Source organism: Folsomia candida, unplaced genomic scaffold, assembly GCF_002217175.1.
Source record: "Folsomia candida strain VU population unplaced genomic scaffold, ASM221717v1 Fcan01_Sc004, whole genome shotgun sequence".
Classification (NCBI taxonomy): domain Eukaryota; kingdom Metazoa; phylum Arthropoda; class Collembola; order Entomobryomorpha; family Isotomidae; genus Folsomia; species Folsomia candida.
Window position 1 is genome coordinate 1,377,222 of NW_019091196.1, and position 19,558 is coordinate 1,396,779.

A 19,558-nucleotide genomic window follows, 5' to 3' on the forward strand; every position below is an offset into this window, starting at 1 on the left:
CAGTACAAGTAGTGGCTCAGATGAGGGCGGATTGGGGCGGATTGGTGAGAAGATGTCCAAACCCTATGTCCGTAATGTATTATGAAAAGTTTGTCAATTTTTTTCTCTCAAATGACTTTAACGCTGGCCTTTATATTTTGCATGGATAACAAGTTGGTAATGGAGAACACAATGGCATACGTCTGTTACCAATTCTAGATAGTGCCTTAATGGCCACAATTTATGGATCCTGGCCCATTGTGCAATGTTACCAAGGCCTGCGCGAAGTGCATCAGTGTTCCAAACATTCACAAATATGAACAAACCTTTTTTGTGTTATACTTAAACGATTTTTTACCTTGTCTGTTTCGGCGTCTAAACGTGCCAACTTGTTGTTCTTGATATTGTTGATGTTGCAGAATGATTTGTCGTTGCTGTTGTGAAGTGTAGTCGTTGTGGTGGGAGGAGGAAGGGGAGAATTGGTTGTGGGGGTGGTGATATTTTGGCGAAATTTCGACATTATTTGCGAGGGTGGCGTCGTACTCGAGTGGGGGCATGTGCATGGCCAGGATTTTGGTCACTTCCGCGTCCTCCTCGTCACCAACAACTTTGCTTAAGCGACCAGATTTCATGTATTCGGCGTCCTGTGGAAAATTATAAATTTCTTAATGAGCTAAATTTTAAAGTTTAAATCAGAACTTTGTAAATAGGTATGAAATTCGTCGAATTTCTCAATTTTTGTCAACATCAACACATTTTTTAATTATTTTCCGCTCTGGGAATTTATTTCAAAATTCTGAACGACAAATTTGTTGTCAGTGAGTTGATTAATACCTAGAATGGTGTCGAGTTTTTTGGGCAAGTTTCGAATCGAAACTTTCGACGACTCTCAATTTTTTGGATGGCTCCTTAAACTTGAAATCTCCTCCAAAAAGGGTCAAAATCTGGAGAACGTATTTTTCTAATTGGCAACTCCTTGCTCCACAAATTTATTGTCCAGGATTTTAAAATAAATTCCCAGAGCGGAGAAATAATTAAACATGTGCTGATTTTGGTAATGAGTTATTGAGTCCTCCGTTAATGTGTTTTGTGCAATAATTTTACAATATGTAAATGATGTTTTTACTTACTCGGAGAGAAAGTGTGGCCATGAAATTTTGTGACTGGACGGCGTGGTATGGTCCGGAGTAGACGTTTCCCACGTTGTAGAGCGTGTCGCCCGTGTGGAAACCCCCACTGCCGCCCAGCCCTTTCGTGAGCAGGGGACGTGTCGGGGGGTTCTCGGGAAGTTGGAAGGTCGCATAAGGACACACGTCGTCGCCATAGTCTGAACATTTCGTAGAAAAAAATTTGTAAATTTTCAATTAAATTTTCAATTTTATAATACGTTTTAGTTTTTGTACATAGATAATTTCGCAATAGACACAATTGAAGACTTTTTCATATATATCACAAAACACGAAATTCTTGAGAATAATTACACAATAAATATAATAGCAAATATCAATATATCAAAAAACTGCTAATTTTACCCCTCCTCATATTTTTTTACCATAATTGAAATTTCTTTACATGCAGCACAACCTTCCTTCAAATTCATTCATTCATTGCAAATTAAGTAATTTAGTTTTGCAAATTTCTTAATAATTAAATTTTCAAAATGTCTCAATTTTGTAAGATTTGCAAATTTCGTAATAGACACAATTCAAGGTTTCTCTTAATAACACAAAACACGAAATGTTCCAAAATTTAGAAGAATAATTATGCAATGTTTTCCCTTATGTTTCGCAAACGTCAATATTGCAAAAAACTGGGAATTGTTCCCTTCTTATTAATAGATTTGTTAGCATGTCTGAAATTTCATTACATTACTTATAACACGGTCTCTCCTTCAAATTCATACTTCATGCCCATTGAATTCGAGATGAAAAATTCTTGTAAATTAAGTTTCGCAAATTTGCCAAATATCTTCCCTCATCTTTGGCACGTTTCTTAACATTTGTTACTAAAATTAATGATAAAATTCTGTCCCAGTTCATTCCCATCATGATAACTAGCAAGTAACACATCTTCATTTACTTGTCGTCATCTTCGTTGCAGGAGGAAGTGTGTCGTCGTGTTTGACTTGATGTCAGCCCAAAATGTGCAGGGCTAAACTAATAATGACATTTCATTCCGTTCCATTCCATTACTTTATGATCAGATTACGCCTTCCTCGCACCCAGCGAACGTGAGGGCAGAGGTGAAATTGTAATCGGATTGTCACCATCATCACGTCCGTAACATGGCTACTTTCGTACTCGGCTCACATAAATAACGACCACAACCTTGTCCCCACTTTCACCATGAGGATGCTTTCACTTTCGATCTCGGCGAGCAGAACGGGACGATTTTACTGTATTGTGCCTGCTCTCTTATTATCGTGTACTTACAAAATTTTGGTGTGGTCGTTATTTTAAGAAAAAAAGCGAAAAATAATTCCAATACAGAATTTTCCATGTTGCGAAAATAGCAATTGTTATTACGTATGCTTGATAAAAGAATAAATATTTGCATAATAATGTTGTAGCCCTTAATTAGCAACTAAATCACGGTATGTTTGACGTGTGAGCAGGGCGAGAATGGGATAAAATGTATTTTTTGGCACAATATTTTTGTGAGACAGTTATTTCAAATTTGCAAACACTAGTCCGACGCAGAATTAAAAAAGTTTTTGTGGAACTTCAACACCTGTATTTTGGATTTTGCAAAACATGAAATTATATGAATTGTTGTCACATTTTGAATTAAAGAATTAAAGTCTTTATAGGCTGTTATGTCAATTAATTTTGAAAAATTTGCCTAACATAGAATTTTATATATTGCGAAGAGCAAGTATTATTGAAAGAAGTAAAGAAGAATCCTTTTGTGGTAAAATTTTGTGTGAGAGATCGACACATTGATTTGGAATTTTCCGAAAAATATTTTGCCCAATAACTTTTAGATAAAATTAATGCAGATGGAAATTGTTATGTGCCAATTATAAGAAATGTTGATGCCTTAATAAAACAAATAAATTGCATGGTGTGTCGTGTATGTAATTTCATTAGAATACATGACTTTCACTCTACTTTCTCTCACATTAGCCTACTTCCATACCAAAGTTTGTGGTTTTCTCTACCTCTCCCATACCTGTTCACTTTCATTCATTTGAGTGATTATGATGATGGGTGATAGTGAATGAAAATAAATTTCCTTTGATTTGGGTGAAAATGATTGAAATATTCCGTCATTTCAGACGAATGACTGTGAATGAAAGATTTTTCACTCATTTCATTTTTCATCCTGTGCTTAATACATGGGGCGAAGTAAGAAATGAAGCCAGATGAAGTGAAGTGAAATGAATTGGAAAGAAAATGACTGAATGTGAATGAAAATCATCAATCAGAAATCGGGATGACTGACTTTTGAGTGAAAACCAAATTTTTGAACAGGTATGACCTCTCCAGGATCCTGAAGTATGCATGATTCGATGAAAGTGAAAGTTGGCACAGGTTTCGGTAAGTTCATATCTCGACGACTCAACAATTTACAATGTGGTGTTATAAATTTGATGAAATTTTAAGCAGGAAAGAGAAGGAATAATGACTGTGTTCTGTTGTAATCGGGTTAATAATTCTACGATGAGAATTATATGAACTTTGTGCTGTAATGAAAATGAGGAGGGGCTGCATTGCAAATAAACCATTGCAAAACGGACTTAACAAAGTGGCAAAAAACGTGTTTTTTTTACTTCGTATTTCTCTCTCCTTCGTTGTGGAATTAGTTTAAGAATATGTATCTGCGTAAATGTGAAGATGGATATGTCCAATGATTTATACATAAATCAATAGGCCAAAATTCGTAACCTGTGCAATAAAAATGTCAAATTTGGCATATCGGATTTAAATATGAATGTAAAGTAAATTTCAAGATTTATTCAAAGCGGAACTCATAGTTGACAAGTGTGAAAAAATTGGATAGAAAAATTTTAAATTTGAGTAGAAAATTTATAATTGTGTCACTTTTGTCCCGATAATAAATTATATGAGTTATTAAAATAATATAACATCGCAAAGATACATATGATGGTCAGAATTAAGTATTCGAAGTTTGACTATTTAGTTGTAGAACGATAGTTTTCGTAGATTTTCGTAAATTTTCGGCAGTCTCAAAATTATATTTTCAAATTTTTCCTTATATTTTACTTTACCTCCTGCAAGGTCCCTTCCTTTGGTTGCGTATTGTGCGGTCAGATCGGGCGGGTACTGGCCTTGGGACCCCTTGACGAGCGTGTAATGCTGATGCGGAGTGGCTGCATCGTACATGATTCCACCCTGACTGTGACCGTAACCTTGACCTTGACCTCCTCCACGGTCAAGATAGGACGTCCCATCGCCAGATCCGGTGTAATTGTGGTCACCAATCACCGTTTTGGGGTGTGGAATGCCCAAAATTCCTGTAAATTTTAATTAAAATCGACAATTGATTTTGTCATTAAAAAATAATTTTACTTCATAAAAGTATGAAGCACATGTTATAGAATTTTGAAAAATATGGACTTTTTAAGTTTATTAATTATCGTTTTTTTGCGCTGTAGCGATTTTGATGTATGAGAACTTAACCTTTGCGTAATTTTTATTAGATAAATAATAAAATTAAGGAACGCTTAGCCAGTTTTTATGCTATATGTTCGAATTTACGATTCAATTCTTTCGCTATTTTTTTTTGCTGAGGGAGTTCCATCATCCCATCTTTAATTAACAAATTTGTGGCTCAACATTTCCTACAGTTCACCAACGACGTTTTCCTCGTACACGTTTTAAAAATGCAATTGCCAGCATAAATTCGTATGCTTGAAGCTTTCAATTTTTCACTAACTTTAACTTTTAGAAAGCTGCAATAACTTACGTTTTCTTCGGATGTAGCAGAAGAAAGAGATGACGGCGTTGACCATGGCGAGTGCGAGGATGGAGGGAAACACGATCAGGAGCGACGTGCTCAGCGTGGACGCCTCGTTTTCTCCCAAAGCACTCTCTCCATCACGACTTTCTCCAAGACTTTCTCCCGGTGGAGATTTTCCACCACCTGCGGATCCACAGAATATAGATTCTACCAGAAGAATCGATCTTATGTATTCGAGTGACGCTTATGGAAGAACGGGGAGAGCCAACCAAATAACTCGGTGTACATTTGGCCCACCTGGGGGATGGCACCTCCGCATCATCATCATCACCACATCTCCTGGCATCAAAAAATGATGATGAAAGCACATAGGTGGCGGTGGCACCCCCATTTGTGCACCAAAACACACCCTCGTAGAGCATCAAATTTGTGGAGACGCAGCTCAGAATGGTGTGTTCTGGTGCACAAATGGGGGTGCCACCGCCACCTATGTGCTTTCATCATCATTTTTTGATGCCAGGAGATGTGGTGATGATGATGATGCGGAGGTGCCATCCCCGAGGTGGGCCAAATGTACACCGAGTTATTTGGTTGGCTCTCCCCGTTCTTCCATAAGCGTCACTCGAATACATAAGATCGATTCTTCTGGTAGAATCTATATTCTGTGCTGCGGATCCAAACCACACCATAAAAACGGTGAAAATGAACTTATTTTGATTTTTGTGCGGTTCATTAATATTTTATTTCAACTTTGCCAAGAAGCAATTAGGGAACGACATGGTACCCAAAATTGAGACGGTTGTTACTGGGTGGTTATGATAATTAATTATCGAAGGATATATCATCAACTAGAAGAAATTTATTCATTCCGTGGCAAGGTGAGATTTATTGTCACCTTCAGGTAAAAAAGCTTACCATCAATTTTAGTAACGTATTTAGGTGTCTAACAAGTAAGTAAATTTAATGGGTTGCAAAGCTACGAGTGAAACATTATGTCTTTGAGAAATTTGAATGCCAAACGCTCATATATTAACTCATATAAGCTATAAGCTATTAACTCATATAAGCTATAAGCTATTAACTCATATAAGCTCATATATTAGACCACTCATATATTAACACCGCATGGTAATAGTGGATTTCTAAGAGTGCAGATAAATTGCGAGTGAAGGTTAATTAGTGTATTTTATTACTTCTCAAGAATCAATTATTTAACGGGGAGGACAAACTTGAATTTTGTAAATAATTGTTATAAACCTTCCGTATTAAATCGTTAGCAAGTCGGCGTCAAGCTTGTTTTTAGTTTTTACGTTATTTAGCTTGAGTGAAATTCAATTATTTTTTTACCGTGACTGGTGGTGGCCAGTGGGGGAAGTGATCCGGTGAGAAATTCGTATTTCGCCAACGTGTCGCCTGCATGGTTTCCGCCCGTGACGCGAATGTCGTATCGCGTGTTGGCGTGCAGTCCCGTCAACGTGTACGACTTGGCAGAACCCTGGCAAAAAATATTATTTCCTGATAAATAAAGTATTGGCCAAAATACAGATGAACAAACAGTTTGTTCTTATTACTTTTTCAGTTAAAGCCTAGTACTCAGGACGAATGTTCACGCGAAATTTCATCGTGCTTAAATTCTGTTAAATTTTTCGCTGGAAAGAAATTCGTAAGCGGACAGAAAATGCCACTATTCCACGTATATTTCGCTCAATTTTCACTTGTAGGTACTCAGGTCGTTTGAGCTGAAAAACAGGTTTTACTTTACCCCATTTCACATCAACCGCCTTATTTGACTTCTCAAATTTTTGCTGCCTCTCTTGCTTTTCAAATGTTGTTTTTACAAAAATTAAAATTCAAATAATCTTAAATAATTTTAATTCAAGGGTTTCGTCATACGATAAACGTTTATTAATTTGTGGATTGACAAACTACGAAATCATTATGGAGTCAGATATTGAAGATGATATTTTAATATTGTCGGCTGCCTCCTTGCTTCTTCGTCGCCAGACTAAAAAGAAAAAAATGAAGAAACGTCGTTTCACTGTCAGTCCATATTTGAAACTTCGAAATATCAAGGGCCGTTTCGTCAAAGACGTGAGTTATATGGATAATGGTTAATGGTGTACACGTTTACATAACTAGCATCACAATTTTGCAGTTTGAAGATCTCAGGCAGTTTCCCCCAGCGTTTAAGGAGAACTTCCGAATGACACCTGCTGATTTTGATAATTTGTTGAAACTTCTGGAGCCACAACTTTCTCCAAAACACCACTCGAGACCAGATTCCTTCACTTCGTCCGAAAAATTAGCAATGACATTGGAGTGAGTTTTATTATGAGTCAAAAATTGTATAAACGTGTACTTAAATATTGTTGTGATTTGTTTTCCACAGATATTTGGCGTCCGGATCGTACCAGCGCCACATTGCATCGGTGTATAGAGCAAGTAAACAAGCTATCGGAAAGGTTATTGCAGATGTTTGTGATGGATTATATCAGGCCCTCAAGACAGAATTTTTAAAAGTGATTACTTTGGCCTATGTGAATAGTTGTCTTTTTGTTAACGTTTATCCTATTTATTTCTTTACTATTTTAGAAACCTACATCATCTGATTGGTTAGAAATTTCGAACAGGTTTAATGCCCAATGGAATATGCCCAACTGTCTTGGAGCAATTGATGGGAAACATGTAGCAATCACCAGTCCACCAAATAGTGGCAGTGCATTTTACAACTATAAGGTATATATTTTGATAATAATATTATTCATATTCAACTAAACGTGTAATTTCCTCAATGTTTCCTTTATTGAAAGGGATTCTTCAGCATAGTTCTAATGGCAGTCGGTGATGCCGATTACCGATTATCGTATATCGACGTTGGATCGTGTAAGGGGTTTTGTTTGGAAACAACCTTACGAAAAAGAAATGAAGGATAACCAGTGGGAGTTTTGTTAAATAATGAAAATATAAAGTTTTATTTCTAATTAAGCATCATTCAAATTGCTTACATACTAGCCGAAATATTCATAATGTTAGTTTCCGAAATATAAGGAAACCAATCTGCCCGTCCCAGGCGTCACGGGAGCAAATCTCATGCTCAAGGAAATGGGAGTGTTAGTGATCATACATATATTAGGTATGCAACCGTCTCGGTTGCATGGAGGTTGTTGTTGTTGCAACGGTCACGGTTGCAAACTGAATGATCTCAAGTTGGGCTGAAGCTCGTCCTTTTATAGGGGACCGGCTCGCTTAATATGTAAATAATAGCTAACTAATAACTAACTAATAAGTAATGTGTAGGTTTGATCTCAATCTCAGAGATCAACCGAACTTAACAACTAATGATAATGTAAATTATTAGATTGCCTGTCTCAGGCACAGAGATAATGTAGATTTGGTTATCGCAACCAAATCTACCAAAGTAAAGTTGAAGGTCTCACTTCATAATCGTATGGGAGTGAGGGAGATAGCACAGTATTCAGGAATTCCGCCTTCGGTCTTTCTTCCTTGTAAAAAATCAGCTGGAGTTACCCCCAGATGCAACCATTGGCACAGAACGACTTCCATACTATTTTGTAAGGGACGATGCATTCCCATTGCACGAGAGAATAATGAAACCATACGTTCCAGTAAAGGGATCAACTTTACACGTGGATGAAAGAATTTTTAACTACAGGTCTAGGATTTTCACAATTCGGAAATGAACAACTAATGAAAATCAATTATTTATATAGGTTGAGCCGAGCCCGGAGATGCATTGAGAATAGCTTCGGAATCATATGCTCTCGTTGGCGAGTTCTTGCAAGAACAATGCAAATCAGCCCTGATCGAGCCCAGAAAGTCATTGCGGCATGTTGCGTCCTCCATAATTATTTAATGACAAATTCAACTCCCACTTACTGCCCTGACGGATATGCAGATACTTTCAATCCTGATGGTGAATTGGTCGAAGGGTCTTGGCGCTCAAATATCCCGTCAGATTCATGCTTTTTGTCGACAAGTACTCTAAGGACGCGTGCTGGAAGAAGTGCAGGAAAAGCCAAATTTGTTCGGGATTGTATTAAAAACTATGTTAATTCAGAGGTTGGTGCCGTTCCCTGGCAAAATCAGCGAGTATTTGGGGTGCCAAAATCATAGTAAAATAAACGTTTAATTAATGCAACAATTTTTATTAGTGAACAAAATTTAAAAAATCATTTGTTTACATGGTATTCGCATATTTCTTAACCTCATCATAAGCTTGTTGGTAGAATCGCATACAGAGATCCTCAGCTACAATTTCAGGAACTTTGTTCAGTAGTCGTTCCAAATTGTTGAGGGGTGCTTCAAATTTGCGTGATGATTGAGACGATCCCTTTGCAGCATCCTTCCTAATTTGGACTAGTTCAGTAATAGCATTCAGTATTGGTTTTGATTCCTTATCCTTGCTATCGGCATGTCTTGACTTCTTGGTTGAGAGCATCTAGAATGGGGTACAATCATTACAAACTGCAATAGGCATATCAAAAATTCTATACGTGTAATAACAGAATTACATAGTCATAATTGCTAGCCATCATCTTTGGAGTGTCTTTGCTTTCAATTGTTTTGGGTGCCGGGCCGGCTTCGTCGCTTGAAGTCTCCAGGATCGATTCTTGAGTACTTGCAGTCTCCTCCTCAAGGATTGTTGAAATTGTCCTGACATTCACATACACGAGTAATAAATAATAAATAAACCTCAATTTACACGTATCATTAATTATTATTCCTTACTTCCTCTTTGGTTTGTTATCCGTAACAAACTTCAAATCTTTCCATAAAGCCCAGGACGTTAGAGAATTTTGTACATCGGTGTCATTTTGATCTGCGGCTTCAAGATCGTCGTTATCGTCATTATCAGAACCTGAATCTCCTGACTTGCCAATTTTAGATTTCAATCGGTAGTTCAGCGAGTCTTTCAAACATTTCCATTGTTTCTTGCATTCTGAAACTGCAAAACCGGAGGTCCATCATTTAATATTTATTATATATTCATTGTTTAATGTATGCACGCAAATAATTTTTTATCGTACCTTCCAGATCAATTATTTCAGAAACTTTATCCCAGCAAGAAGCAACCACGTCGCGTTTCTTGTAGGATAAATCCGCAATGTTCCAAAGAGCAGGGTGTTTTTTAACTGCAAGTGCCAATTGCTTCTTTTTGTCATCAGTTATCGTAATTTTTGTCTTTTTGGATTTCACTGTTGACTTCACTGTTGACTTCACTGATGACTTCACTGTTGACTTGCCCATTGTTGTTGATAGTTGGGTCGAAACGAGATGATAAACGTTTATTACGAATTAAATTGATTTCTTTCTAATTTTCAAATAAAAATAGTAGGAAGGAAACCAGATGTTATTAAGTTTAAAATGAGATTATGAGATTGCTCCACCTTCTTATTTTAAACTCCGTGGGGCGGGAGTCACTTTCCGCTCACATTTCACGTGAAAGAATTGCCTCGATTTAACGGAAACTTTGAGCTTACATTGAGCGTAAACTGCTCGCGCGGAAAATTCCGCACAAGTTTCACGCGAAGACCTGAGTACCACTCGGGCTTAAATTGAGCAGAATTTCTGCAAAAGTCGTTTTCCGCGCGTAAAGTCCATCGTGAGTACTAAGCTTAAGCACATTATATGAGGTAATTTCATAAATCATAATTTTTTGCAGTGGTGAAAGAGGTGATTTGGCTGGCGAAGCTGCAAGAAATGCCTCACACCAAAATTTAATATCTTGGGCATTTTTGTGAAGTAAATCGAAATTCTTTTAAATTGCAAACTGGCGTTAAACCAGTGTAATTGTGAATAATTTCGGAACAAAGTTCACTTCGAGCGTGGAAATCAGTTCTTAAAATTGATTTTGAAAGTGTCCAATGCAAATATGTATGGTAAAAGTGTAAAATGCATATCTTTAAACATTCATACATATTTATCCCAAATACTATTGCGCGCAATATTTTTTTACTGAAATTATTTTTATTACAAGGTTGCGTACAGATTTATTTATGTTAACGACTTTTTGGGGCACTTAAGATCAATTTTTATGTTTAAAAAATGTGCAAATGTGCAAAAAAACACGAATTTATGTATTTGTGGACTTACATTAAGCTCGGCTGGAATTCGCATCCAGATTTTTTCCTGGGACTGTTTGTACTCGATCATGAATCTGAGAATGGGGCAGCCGACGTCCTTCCAAAGGTCCAGACGCACCACGATCGTCGAGTGGTTCGCGAGAAGGGCTTCCTCCTTCTTGGGCGAAATCGGGGCTGCAAATTTATGCAAAATTTTAACAAATTATGAAAACATTTTACATTTTTAAGGAACTAAATTAGAAAAATTATCAAGTATATCCAAAATAAGTTGGTAACAAAATAAATTAATAGGATTATAAGTTATGAAAATTATCGAATATGAAAAATTGCGGAAAAAATTCAAAATTGCCCAAAAAGTCGGCGGAAATTTGATTACGAATTATATTTCTTGATGAAGTTAAACTTTGTTGTGATTTATTCTTTATTTTGAACAAGATAATTAAGATTCTATGTTAAAAAACTGTAAGTTCAGAGCTTCATTGCTTAATTCTTTGTCGGCTTTGGCTAAATTTTTGCTTCTATTTTTTCTTGAAATCGTTGAAAAATTATGTATTACAAATGATATAAAAAATATAAACACAATAATTTGAAAATATGGCGACTATGCACATGCATATTTTTCAAATGTGCCGAAATATTAGTAAAAGATTCTTGTTCAGGATAACGTAAAAATAGTTCAAAAATTCGTTGTTGAACACGCTACAACGTTTTTCTAATGAAACCGTCGAAAATAAATATATACAAATCTTATATTATAAGCTGGAAGTGTTTGTCTGCAACGAAAGCAAAATAATTTTCCGTGACGGAAGTGAAAGTTGAGAAAGCAATAATATTAATTGGTGAAATTTTTAACATCAAATTAACTCTCGCCCGGCGGGAGACGGGCTTATACGCTAGTTTTACATATTTTAAATATTAAAAGATGCGTTAAACACATATTTCCAAAATTTTGAGTAATATGTTGAAAAATTATGTTTCAAAATTTTCCTCACCACTGCCTTTCGTGCTGCGGGTCAAAATATCCGACGCAGGTCCGGACCCGATTTTGTTGACGGCGGTGATGTAGAGTTGGTAGGTGGACCCGCAGAGGAGCGGCTGCAGCGTGTGCCCCGTCGCACGTGGGCCGACCTCCGTCTCCTCCCAGTCGCCACCATCTCGACGGTAGCTCACCAAATAACCTACGAGGAAAACAAGCCCTTAGTTATTAGGAACATAATAAATTAATATGCATAATCATCATCTTGCCAAAATTGTTGCGAAATTATAAAAATTATAAAAACTATACTTATAAACAAATTTTTCAAAGTTTTTAAAATTCGTTGAGAATAAAACCTTTTTCCACTGTGGATCAACAATATTAGTATCATTTTGGTACATTTGTTTGCAAAAATCCACAAATTTTGCCATCTGTAAAAATGATCTTTATTTTATTCAAAATCGTTGAAGAAATGCAAATTATATAATGACGTGTAAATTAGGACGTTTTCTTGCGAAAGTTTTACATTTTTTGAACATTGTTTCCGCCGTGGATATCTTTTTTCTATAAAATTTAGCACATTTTTTTCCATTAAATGTCGCAAATTTTGAGTTATGATACTGCTCTATCATCTCATATGGTCTTCTGGATTTTATTTTAAACAGTTTGTGGAAGAAATTTAGATTCAATAATGACGTGCAAATTACGGATTTTTTATTTATTTTTACGTCAAAAAATATGGCGATCTGACCTTTGACCTGACTCCCACCAGAGTGTGGCGTCGACCAGACGACCTTTAAGGACGTGTACCCGACCTCGATGACTTGGAGGATGGGGGCCCACGGCGGGGTTTGCACTTTCACCGCGTAAACCACGCTCTCGCTCCCGTGCGCGTTGGTGGCTGTGCAGGTGTAATTTCCACCGTCTTCCACTCCAACGTCTTTCACGACCAGTTTCGTATTTCCACCTGGACTCGGTTGTACCTTAAAAATCACAAAATTCGTAAAAACTTGGATTATAATCTCTAATATAAATAAATATTTTTCTTATGGAGAAAGTACACATCCAAAAATTAATAGCACAATTTACTATAGAATTTTTCGAAACTACGCAAATTTCACAAGTTATCTTGCAATGTTCAATTTTTCGAGATTTGCGAAAGTTGAAGTGAGTAAGCTCATCGTGAAGACCAATTTTGTCAACATTTTACCAACAGATAATCACTGTCATCCATTCATCGACTTTTTTTTTGTTATGCGCTCATCATTTCACAATAAACTATCGAGTGTCACTCCATTTTACGGCACGGGACGTCACGATTTGGGCAAACTGATGCGTGACGACGGCTTAACTTTTACAATAAAAATTCCGACGTGTCCTTCAAACCTGGAGAGGATGAGAAGTCAGAAATTCATCCAAAAATCCAAAATCCACTTTGAAGAAATACCGTTGTGATGATGATCATCATCCGGCATCGTCATCATTATCAACTTCCTTCCGCTTTCTCTTTTTTCCTTTCTCTGTTAAAAATATATTTCATGCTGCTGTTCAACCCGTCAAAATCGGATCCGTTGAAAATATGACGGGAGAAAGTGATAGGTTTGCCGGGGGAGAAAGTAAGTGCGTCCGATAGGTGTATTCAAGTCAAACTTGGAAAGAATGATTTTGCGAGACTTCAACGACTACCAAAACATTTTGGAATTTTATTTTACCATTAGTTATTTTTAATTCTGCAATATATTTAAAAACTGTTAACGTGAGCACGACCAAAATTTATCCAATAATAATGCCCACGAATTTGAGTTTAGACGATCTTTCTCAACTTTGACTTCATTGTTGTGCTCGTTTTGTTCGCTAAATCCGTACTTTTGTTGATACGTCCGTCACACAAAAAAAGTGTCAAAGGTTCATTCAGAGGATGGGAAAGTGGGAGGAAGTCGGGAGAGGAAGACGCTATAAATCAGAAAATAGAGGAGAAAACGACGGGACAAAAAAGGACGAGAAATCATGCCGCGTAGGTGAGAATAATACCAAGTTTTTTCATATGCGGGTTATGTCACTCGTTAGTAAATATCATGTATCTATAATAATATAGCTGGATTTTTGGCATCTTTTTATCTAAATAAATATAATTTAGTGCGTGATTACAAAATGTCTCATAAAATTGCAATTAGGTTTGCATTTTTTTGTTCTGGTTATGCTAACTCATTGTTGGTTTACCCTGGACGTCATAATCTAATCTAACTAAAATTTATAACTTGCACCTCCAACTTGGGCCATGGTTAAACATGTAATGCAATTAAACACAAAAGTGTGTCATTAATTTATCCTAAATTGTAATTGGTTTTACAATTTTGTTCTTCCCCCCCCCCCCTCCAAAAATAGGCGTCTCAAATGGCGATCATAATTAGGAATATGTATATTATAAATGGCGCAATGAATAAAGACCTGCGTGATTTTAGTAAATAGTAAAAAATCAAACTTTTTTAAGTATTGTGAGTAATAAGAATGACTAAATCGGTAACACACCAATTTTTGATGTTATGAAGAATGCTAATTATTGTCGCAACTCAAGAAAATTCAAAATTCTCAAAATGTATGTATGACATAATTGCAAATATACTCCAAGAGAGGGTACGAATCTTTAATTTTTTTAACGTACGGCTAACACATTATTATTTTACATGGGCGTCATAATCTCACTAAAAATTATATTTTATACCTTTCATTTTCACCGCAGACTTCATACTTCATAATAAAATCTTGCTAACTTGCTCCATACTTAATTTACTTAGAAATGGCACAATTAACGAACTTAAGCACCCAAGTTAATTTGCATATCGAAATACATTTCTCCACAGATTTTATGTTCAGAAACATTCCAAATAAATTTCGAAACTTTTTCGAATTTTTTTTCTCACCTCTCGCTTTCCGTGACCCCCGTGGATTTCCCCACCGCCGTTAAAGCTCCACTCCACCGTGGGTTCCGGCACGCCCACCGCGACGCAATCCAATCCCAGCTCTTTCTTCCACGGAATTTCCACCGTTCCAGAAAAAGTCGCGATTTTCGCGGAAACTGGAAAACAATTAAAAAATCTTGGAGATGATAAATATTAACAAATTCCTGAGATATTAAATTCTGCCTGAGTTATGATCAGAGCTGCATTTCACGACCAATTTCTCATCTGGTTGTGAAAGTAATTATAACCTGGAGTCTGGGCCTCTCGTGGATTTAATGGAGTAATAAAGTCGGCCGAGAAGGAGTAATTAGTTCCGAAGAGGAGCAATTATTACGGGGCAAAATGAGCAATTAAGCTCAAAACTTGATTACTTTCTCCGTCTCTGAGGGGCTCTATGCATACACTGTTAAAAATCTGGTAGAGTCAGATATATACACCGTAAGGATATTAATTTGGTACTAGCGGATTGCTAATAGCTTGTTTCTCAGTTGTACATTTGTCATTACCACAACATTACTAAACGGTACTGCTCGTTATTTCCAGTGCCGGTGGAGTCATATGCATATGTACAAGGGTCAGTAATGATTTAATACCAGTTTTCTAAGAGTGTATTCATAAACCAAGGGCAATCAAGTTTTTTGGGGGTCAAGGCGTCTTATTTACGAAGGCATCCTAATTTTTTAATTAATGTAGGTCAAAATTCCTCAGAAATCAATGACATGATTTTTGCACGGTGCCTGCCTGGAATATGGATATTACTTATGCTTTTGGGCCGAAAATTTGCCTTGTTGTTGGTTGTAGATGAATTTTTTATTGCGTAGCTAATTCACTCGATATTTGTGTAACGACGTAAAAATTGTTTCATTTATAGGAACCATTTTGGAAAAGGTGAGGTGGAAGATCAGGTTATATACGAATTGATTATTTTACAGATATCAATGTTAATGTTGCGAGGTTTGTAGTTTATAAAATTTGCACGGTTTAACGTGGTTACAAATATTTGCTGGAAGTGTTGTCCTTCTTTGCAATTTTGAATAAGTTGCACGCCATTTTTCATTTTGGTGCTCAATTTATGTTCGATGTCGTAATTCCTAGATGAGGAGATGCCGGATCAGAATACCGTGCAACGAGTGTATGTTGAGGGTAAATGTTGCGTAAAGTTTACGGAAGGAATTTCGTTAACCAAATTGTCTGAAATTATTTAGCTCGTTAATACCTTTATTGTTTGCGGGGGTGGTGGCGTTGATTCTTTTTGTGGGCGTGCCCTCCCCCACTCGAGTCGTGCAGCTGACCCAAAACTCGTACGTGGAGGCCTCTCTCAGTCCCACCCACTCCAGGCGAAGGTCCGGAAACGAAACCATCTTCTTCTCCTTAAATTGTAAAGTGGTCATTGTAATGAAGCCTCGTAGCGTATAATTATGTTTATAATACAAAAATATTGAATTGCGCGTGGTCACGTCAATATCTGATTTCATGTCTGAAGTCACTTTGCAAATAGTTTGTGAAATTATCTAGCAACAGATTGGGTAGATTTCCGAAACAATTGTCAAATCGTATTCAAAATTTTGAAAATTCTTAAAGTCGAGTTGTGTTGATAATGTTAATGCTCAAGATTTGCGAGATAGATACACGCAAATTGTTGTGACTTGGCGTAGAGAGAGTTTATGATGCTTGGGAATTATTAAATTCTCATTATTGTGCAACCTTTAACCTGGTTTCGAAAACTAGTTGAAAATTGTGATACTATATGAATGATTAACTCATTACCTTCACGTTTAAGCGAGTATCCGGTAGATACGTGCTTATCAAAATTGTTTTTCCTATGAATAACGCCGAAACCTTTTATTTTTCAAATATCACAGTTTCCAAACTAATTTAGATATCCCATGCTATGTGGTTTCTAAACATTCAATGAAGTAAATTATGAGGTAATTCACGCAGTAAGTATTAGGCCACTCGTATAATCCGCCAGTTTTGTAAAAATAATTTTACAAACTAAATAAAAAGACACCCTTGATCGGAGTCAATTTCCCAAAAATTATCATCTAATTTAGCTTAAAAATATTTGGAAAACTTGGAAATCTTGTGGACTTTACAAAGTTACCAAGCACTGTGTGAATTGCTTCGTACTATTAAAAATATTTCTTACCACTTTGGTCCCATCGGAGATTCTGCTGTAGATGGTGAACTCGACGACTTTTCCGTTGGGGTTTGCAGGAGGAAGCCACGAGACCAGGATGGACCGTCGAGAGGACACCACCGCCTTCAAATCCGACGGTGGAGATGGAACTGCGAAGAAAAAACAGGGGCAACATTAAATAATTACATTTTCTGGCAAATTGCGACGCCGATGAAGAATTTCTTTATTTTTTGATAAATTGTAATGATCATCAGATATCTTCAGCGCAGCGTCTAGAAAATTAGTTTTAGCACGGGATAATTTATTTTCATTAAAAAAAACATATTGAAACTTAATGAAAGCTTGTAAACTGTGTAAAAAATTGTACAAAAGGTTTACAAAGCATATACATAACAATAATTGCATCTAGTAGAATTTTAAAATTCTCTCAAATAAGAAACAAAACTTCCACAGTGTAAATTTGCAACGTGTTACTTTCTCGGCATAATTGCAAAATTTGGAAAGCGCACAGAAAACATGTTTGCACAATATGTCTTCCTGGATTTGGATTCTAAAAAATTATGGTTTCGAAATAGTTTCCAATTATTACACAATTGGAAACAAGTTATTGTATCTACGTACAACTTTTTTTAAACGTCAGTCGAAATTTATTGCAGGTGCATATTTTAGTATATTTTCCAACCTCTCATGGAAGTTGAAATTTGCCAAATATTTGCAACGTTTAATGAGTTATGAAGATCTTGTGTGCAATACAAATGCAGTTTTGCACGCAGTTTTCTAGAAACTGCAAATATTTATTGTGCGAAAATACCCCTCTTGTTTTACGCAACCATTGAAACGCTACAAGTTCAAAAAGATTTTATTATACACGATTGGGAATGGTAACGAAATGTAAATATTTACCAAGGTCAAGACTTTGGTTTGATTAGTTGTAAGTATGAAGAGACAAGTTTCAAAGGGACAGATTTTTCGGCAAGACGTTGTTTTCGAATCTTTAACAAAATGCAAATAAATCGGGGAACATTACACAGGGAATTTTTATTTCCGGGAAATAACCAGGAAACCATTTTATTTACTAATCTTTCGATGTTATAGTAAATTATGAAATTATAATTAATTTTTGTACCCATTTAACAATTGTGTGGAGACCTTACGTAATTTGTTTTAGTGGGACGCCGTCCATAATAAAACTTGGAGGAGACGAGATTTTCAAAAGACGTTAGAGATACTCCTCGCCCTATAAGTAAGTGTTTGTGGTGAGATAATTAGCAGTGTTATTGCCGAATTTAATTAATTAATTAATTACTCAACTGAACAAATTAATTGATATGACTTTTTTCAAAAATTTATAATATTTTCAATATATTCAATTACAAGGGCCTTTTTCGGGAACTTACATAAATAATATTGAATCAATTTAATACATACCCGACTATGCGGAATATTATGAACGAATATTAGAAAAAAACTGTCCTAATTAATTCCGTAATTGCGTACTTAATTATGCAATTTATTTAATTGACCCTACTCGGAAATCCAGTTTATTTGGACAAAACAAGAAACATCTTAAATTTCATAATATTGCCTCTCTATTAAATCTTATACTGGACGGCGCCCCACTCAAGCAGTTCAGTTTGTAATTTCTAAAATTGGGAGTATTAAGTACTTTTTTAAATATAAAAATTTTTCATTTCACGTGGGACATTTTTAATAACTCCTCAAGTTTTGGAAATTTATTTTAAAATTCTGGATAAATTACACAGTAGAATTTCCTGATCTCGAATTCTGCCCCAATTTGTAATCCTCCAGAATTTTAAGAAACCCTCCAGCTTTCTCTGTACGTGGATACCACCACTTTAGTGCAATTGGGCAGAAGGGATTTGAGCGTGGAATTTTTTCTGGTAGGTTTTTGCGGTTGGGAGAGATTTGATTCGATCCTGGTTTGCTTTGATTGCCTGCCTCTCGATCCCCTCCATTTAGTCCGACATCAAACGCTTCCTGGTCCTAGGGAGGAAATCGGGGACATCAGCAGTTCACATACAAGAACGTAGGACATTACATGTTTTTAAGGGGCTGGTCAGAAAGGATGGGAACAATTTTGTGGCAGAGGCCGACGCCGACGAATTTTCGGCGGCGGCGGTACCAGTTTTTGGTGATTTTTCGGCGGCGTCGGCGGCGCGGCGCGGCGTCGCAATGTTGGAGGAATAGGAAATCAAATTTTTCGGCGGCGGCGGCGCGTAAAATGCTACCAGCGTTCGGCGGCACTGACATATGTTTTATGGGTAATTGGTCACCACGCAAATTTTCTAGGCGATAAGTCGATTCAATGAGAAATGTATATTTAGGTACGTAAGTAGTGTTTTGTAAATGTGTATTTTGCAAAGTTTCTGAATGTTTTCGAATTTTGTAATAGTTTTTAAAACAATGGTTACGGTGATGTTTTTAACTGACAACAGCGTCGGACATTACATGCTTT

General features: G+C 36.4%; 1 protein-coding gene across 1 annotated transcript in view; it reads right to left on the reverse strand.

Moving 5' to 3' along the window:
* The window catches only part of LOC110848261 (Down syndrome cell adhesion molecule-like protein Dscam2), a 109,302-nt gene that overhangs the window by 3,271 nt on the left and 86,473 nt on the right, over window positions 1–19,558 (reverse strand). Inside the window, exons 26-36 of the mRNA XM_035851077.1 lie at window positions 17,092–17,231; window positions 16,159–16,312; window positions 14,904–15,058; window positions 12,734–12,965; window positions 11,999–12,184; window positions 11,017–11,180; window positions 6,250–6,397; window positions 4,909–5,085; window positions 4,211–4,456; window positions 1,110–1,306; window positions 338–623 (exon numbers count right to left, since the gene is read on the reverse strand). Coding sequence (XP_035706970.1) covers window positions 338–623; window positions 1,110–1,306; window positions 4,211–4,456; window positions 4,909–5,085; window positions 6,250–6,397; window positions 11,017–11,180; window positions 11,999–12,184; window positions 12,734–12,965; window positions 14,904–15,058; window positions 16,159–16,312; window positions 17,092–17,231 — 2,085 coding nt within the window. The remainder of the gene's footprint in view (window positions 1–337; window positions 624–1,109; window positions 1,307–4,210; window positions 4,457–4,908; window positions 5,086–6,249; window positions 6,398–11,016; window positions 11,181–11,998; window positions 12,185–12,733; window positions 12,966–14,903; window positions 15,059–16,158; window positions 16,313–17,091; window positions 17,232–19,558) is intronic.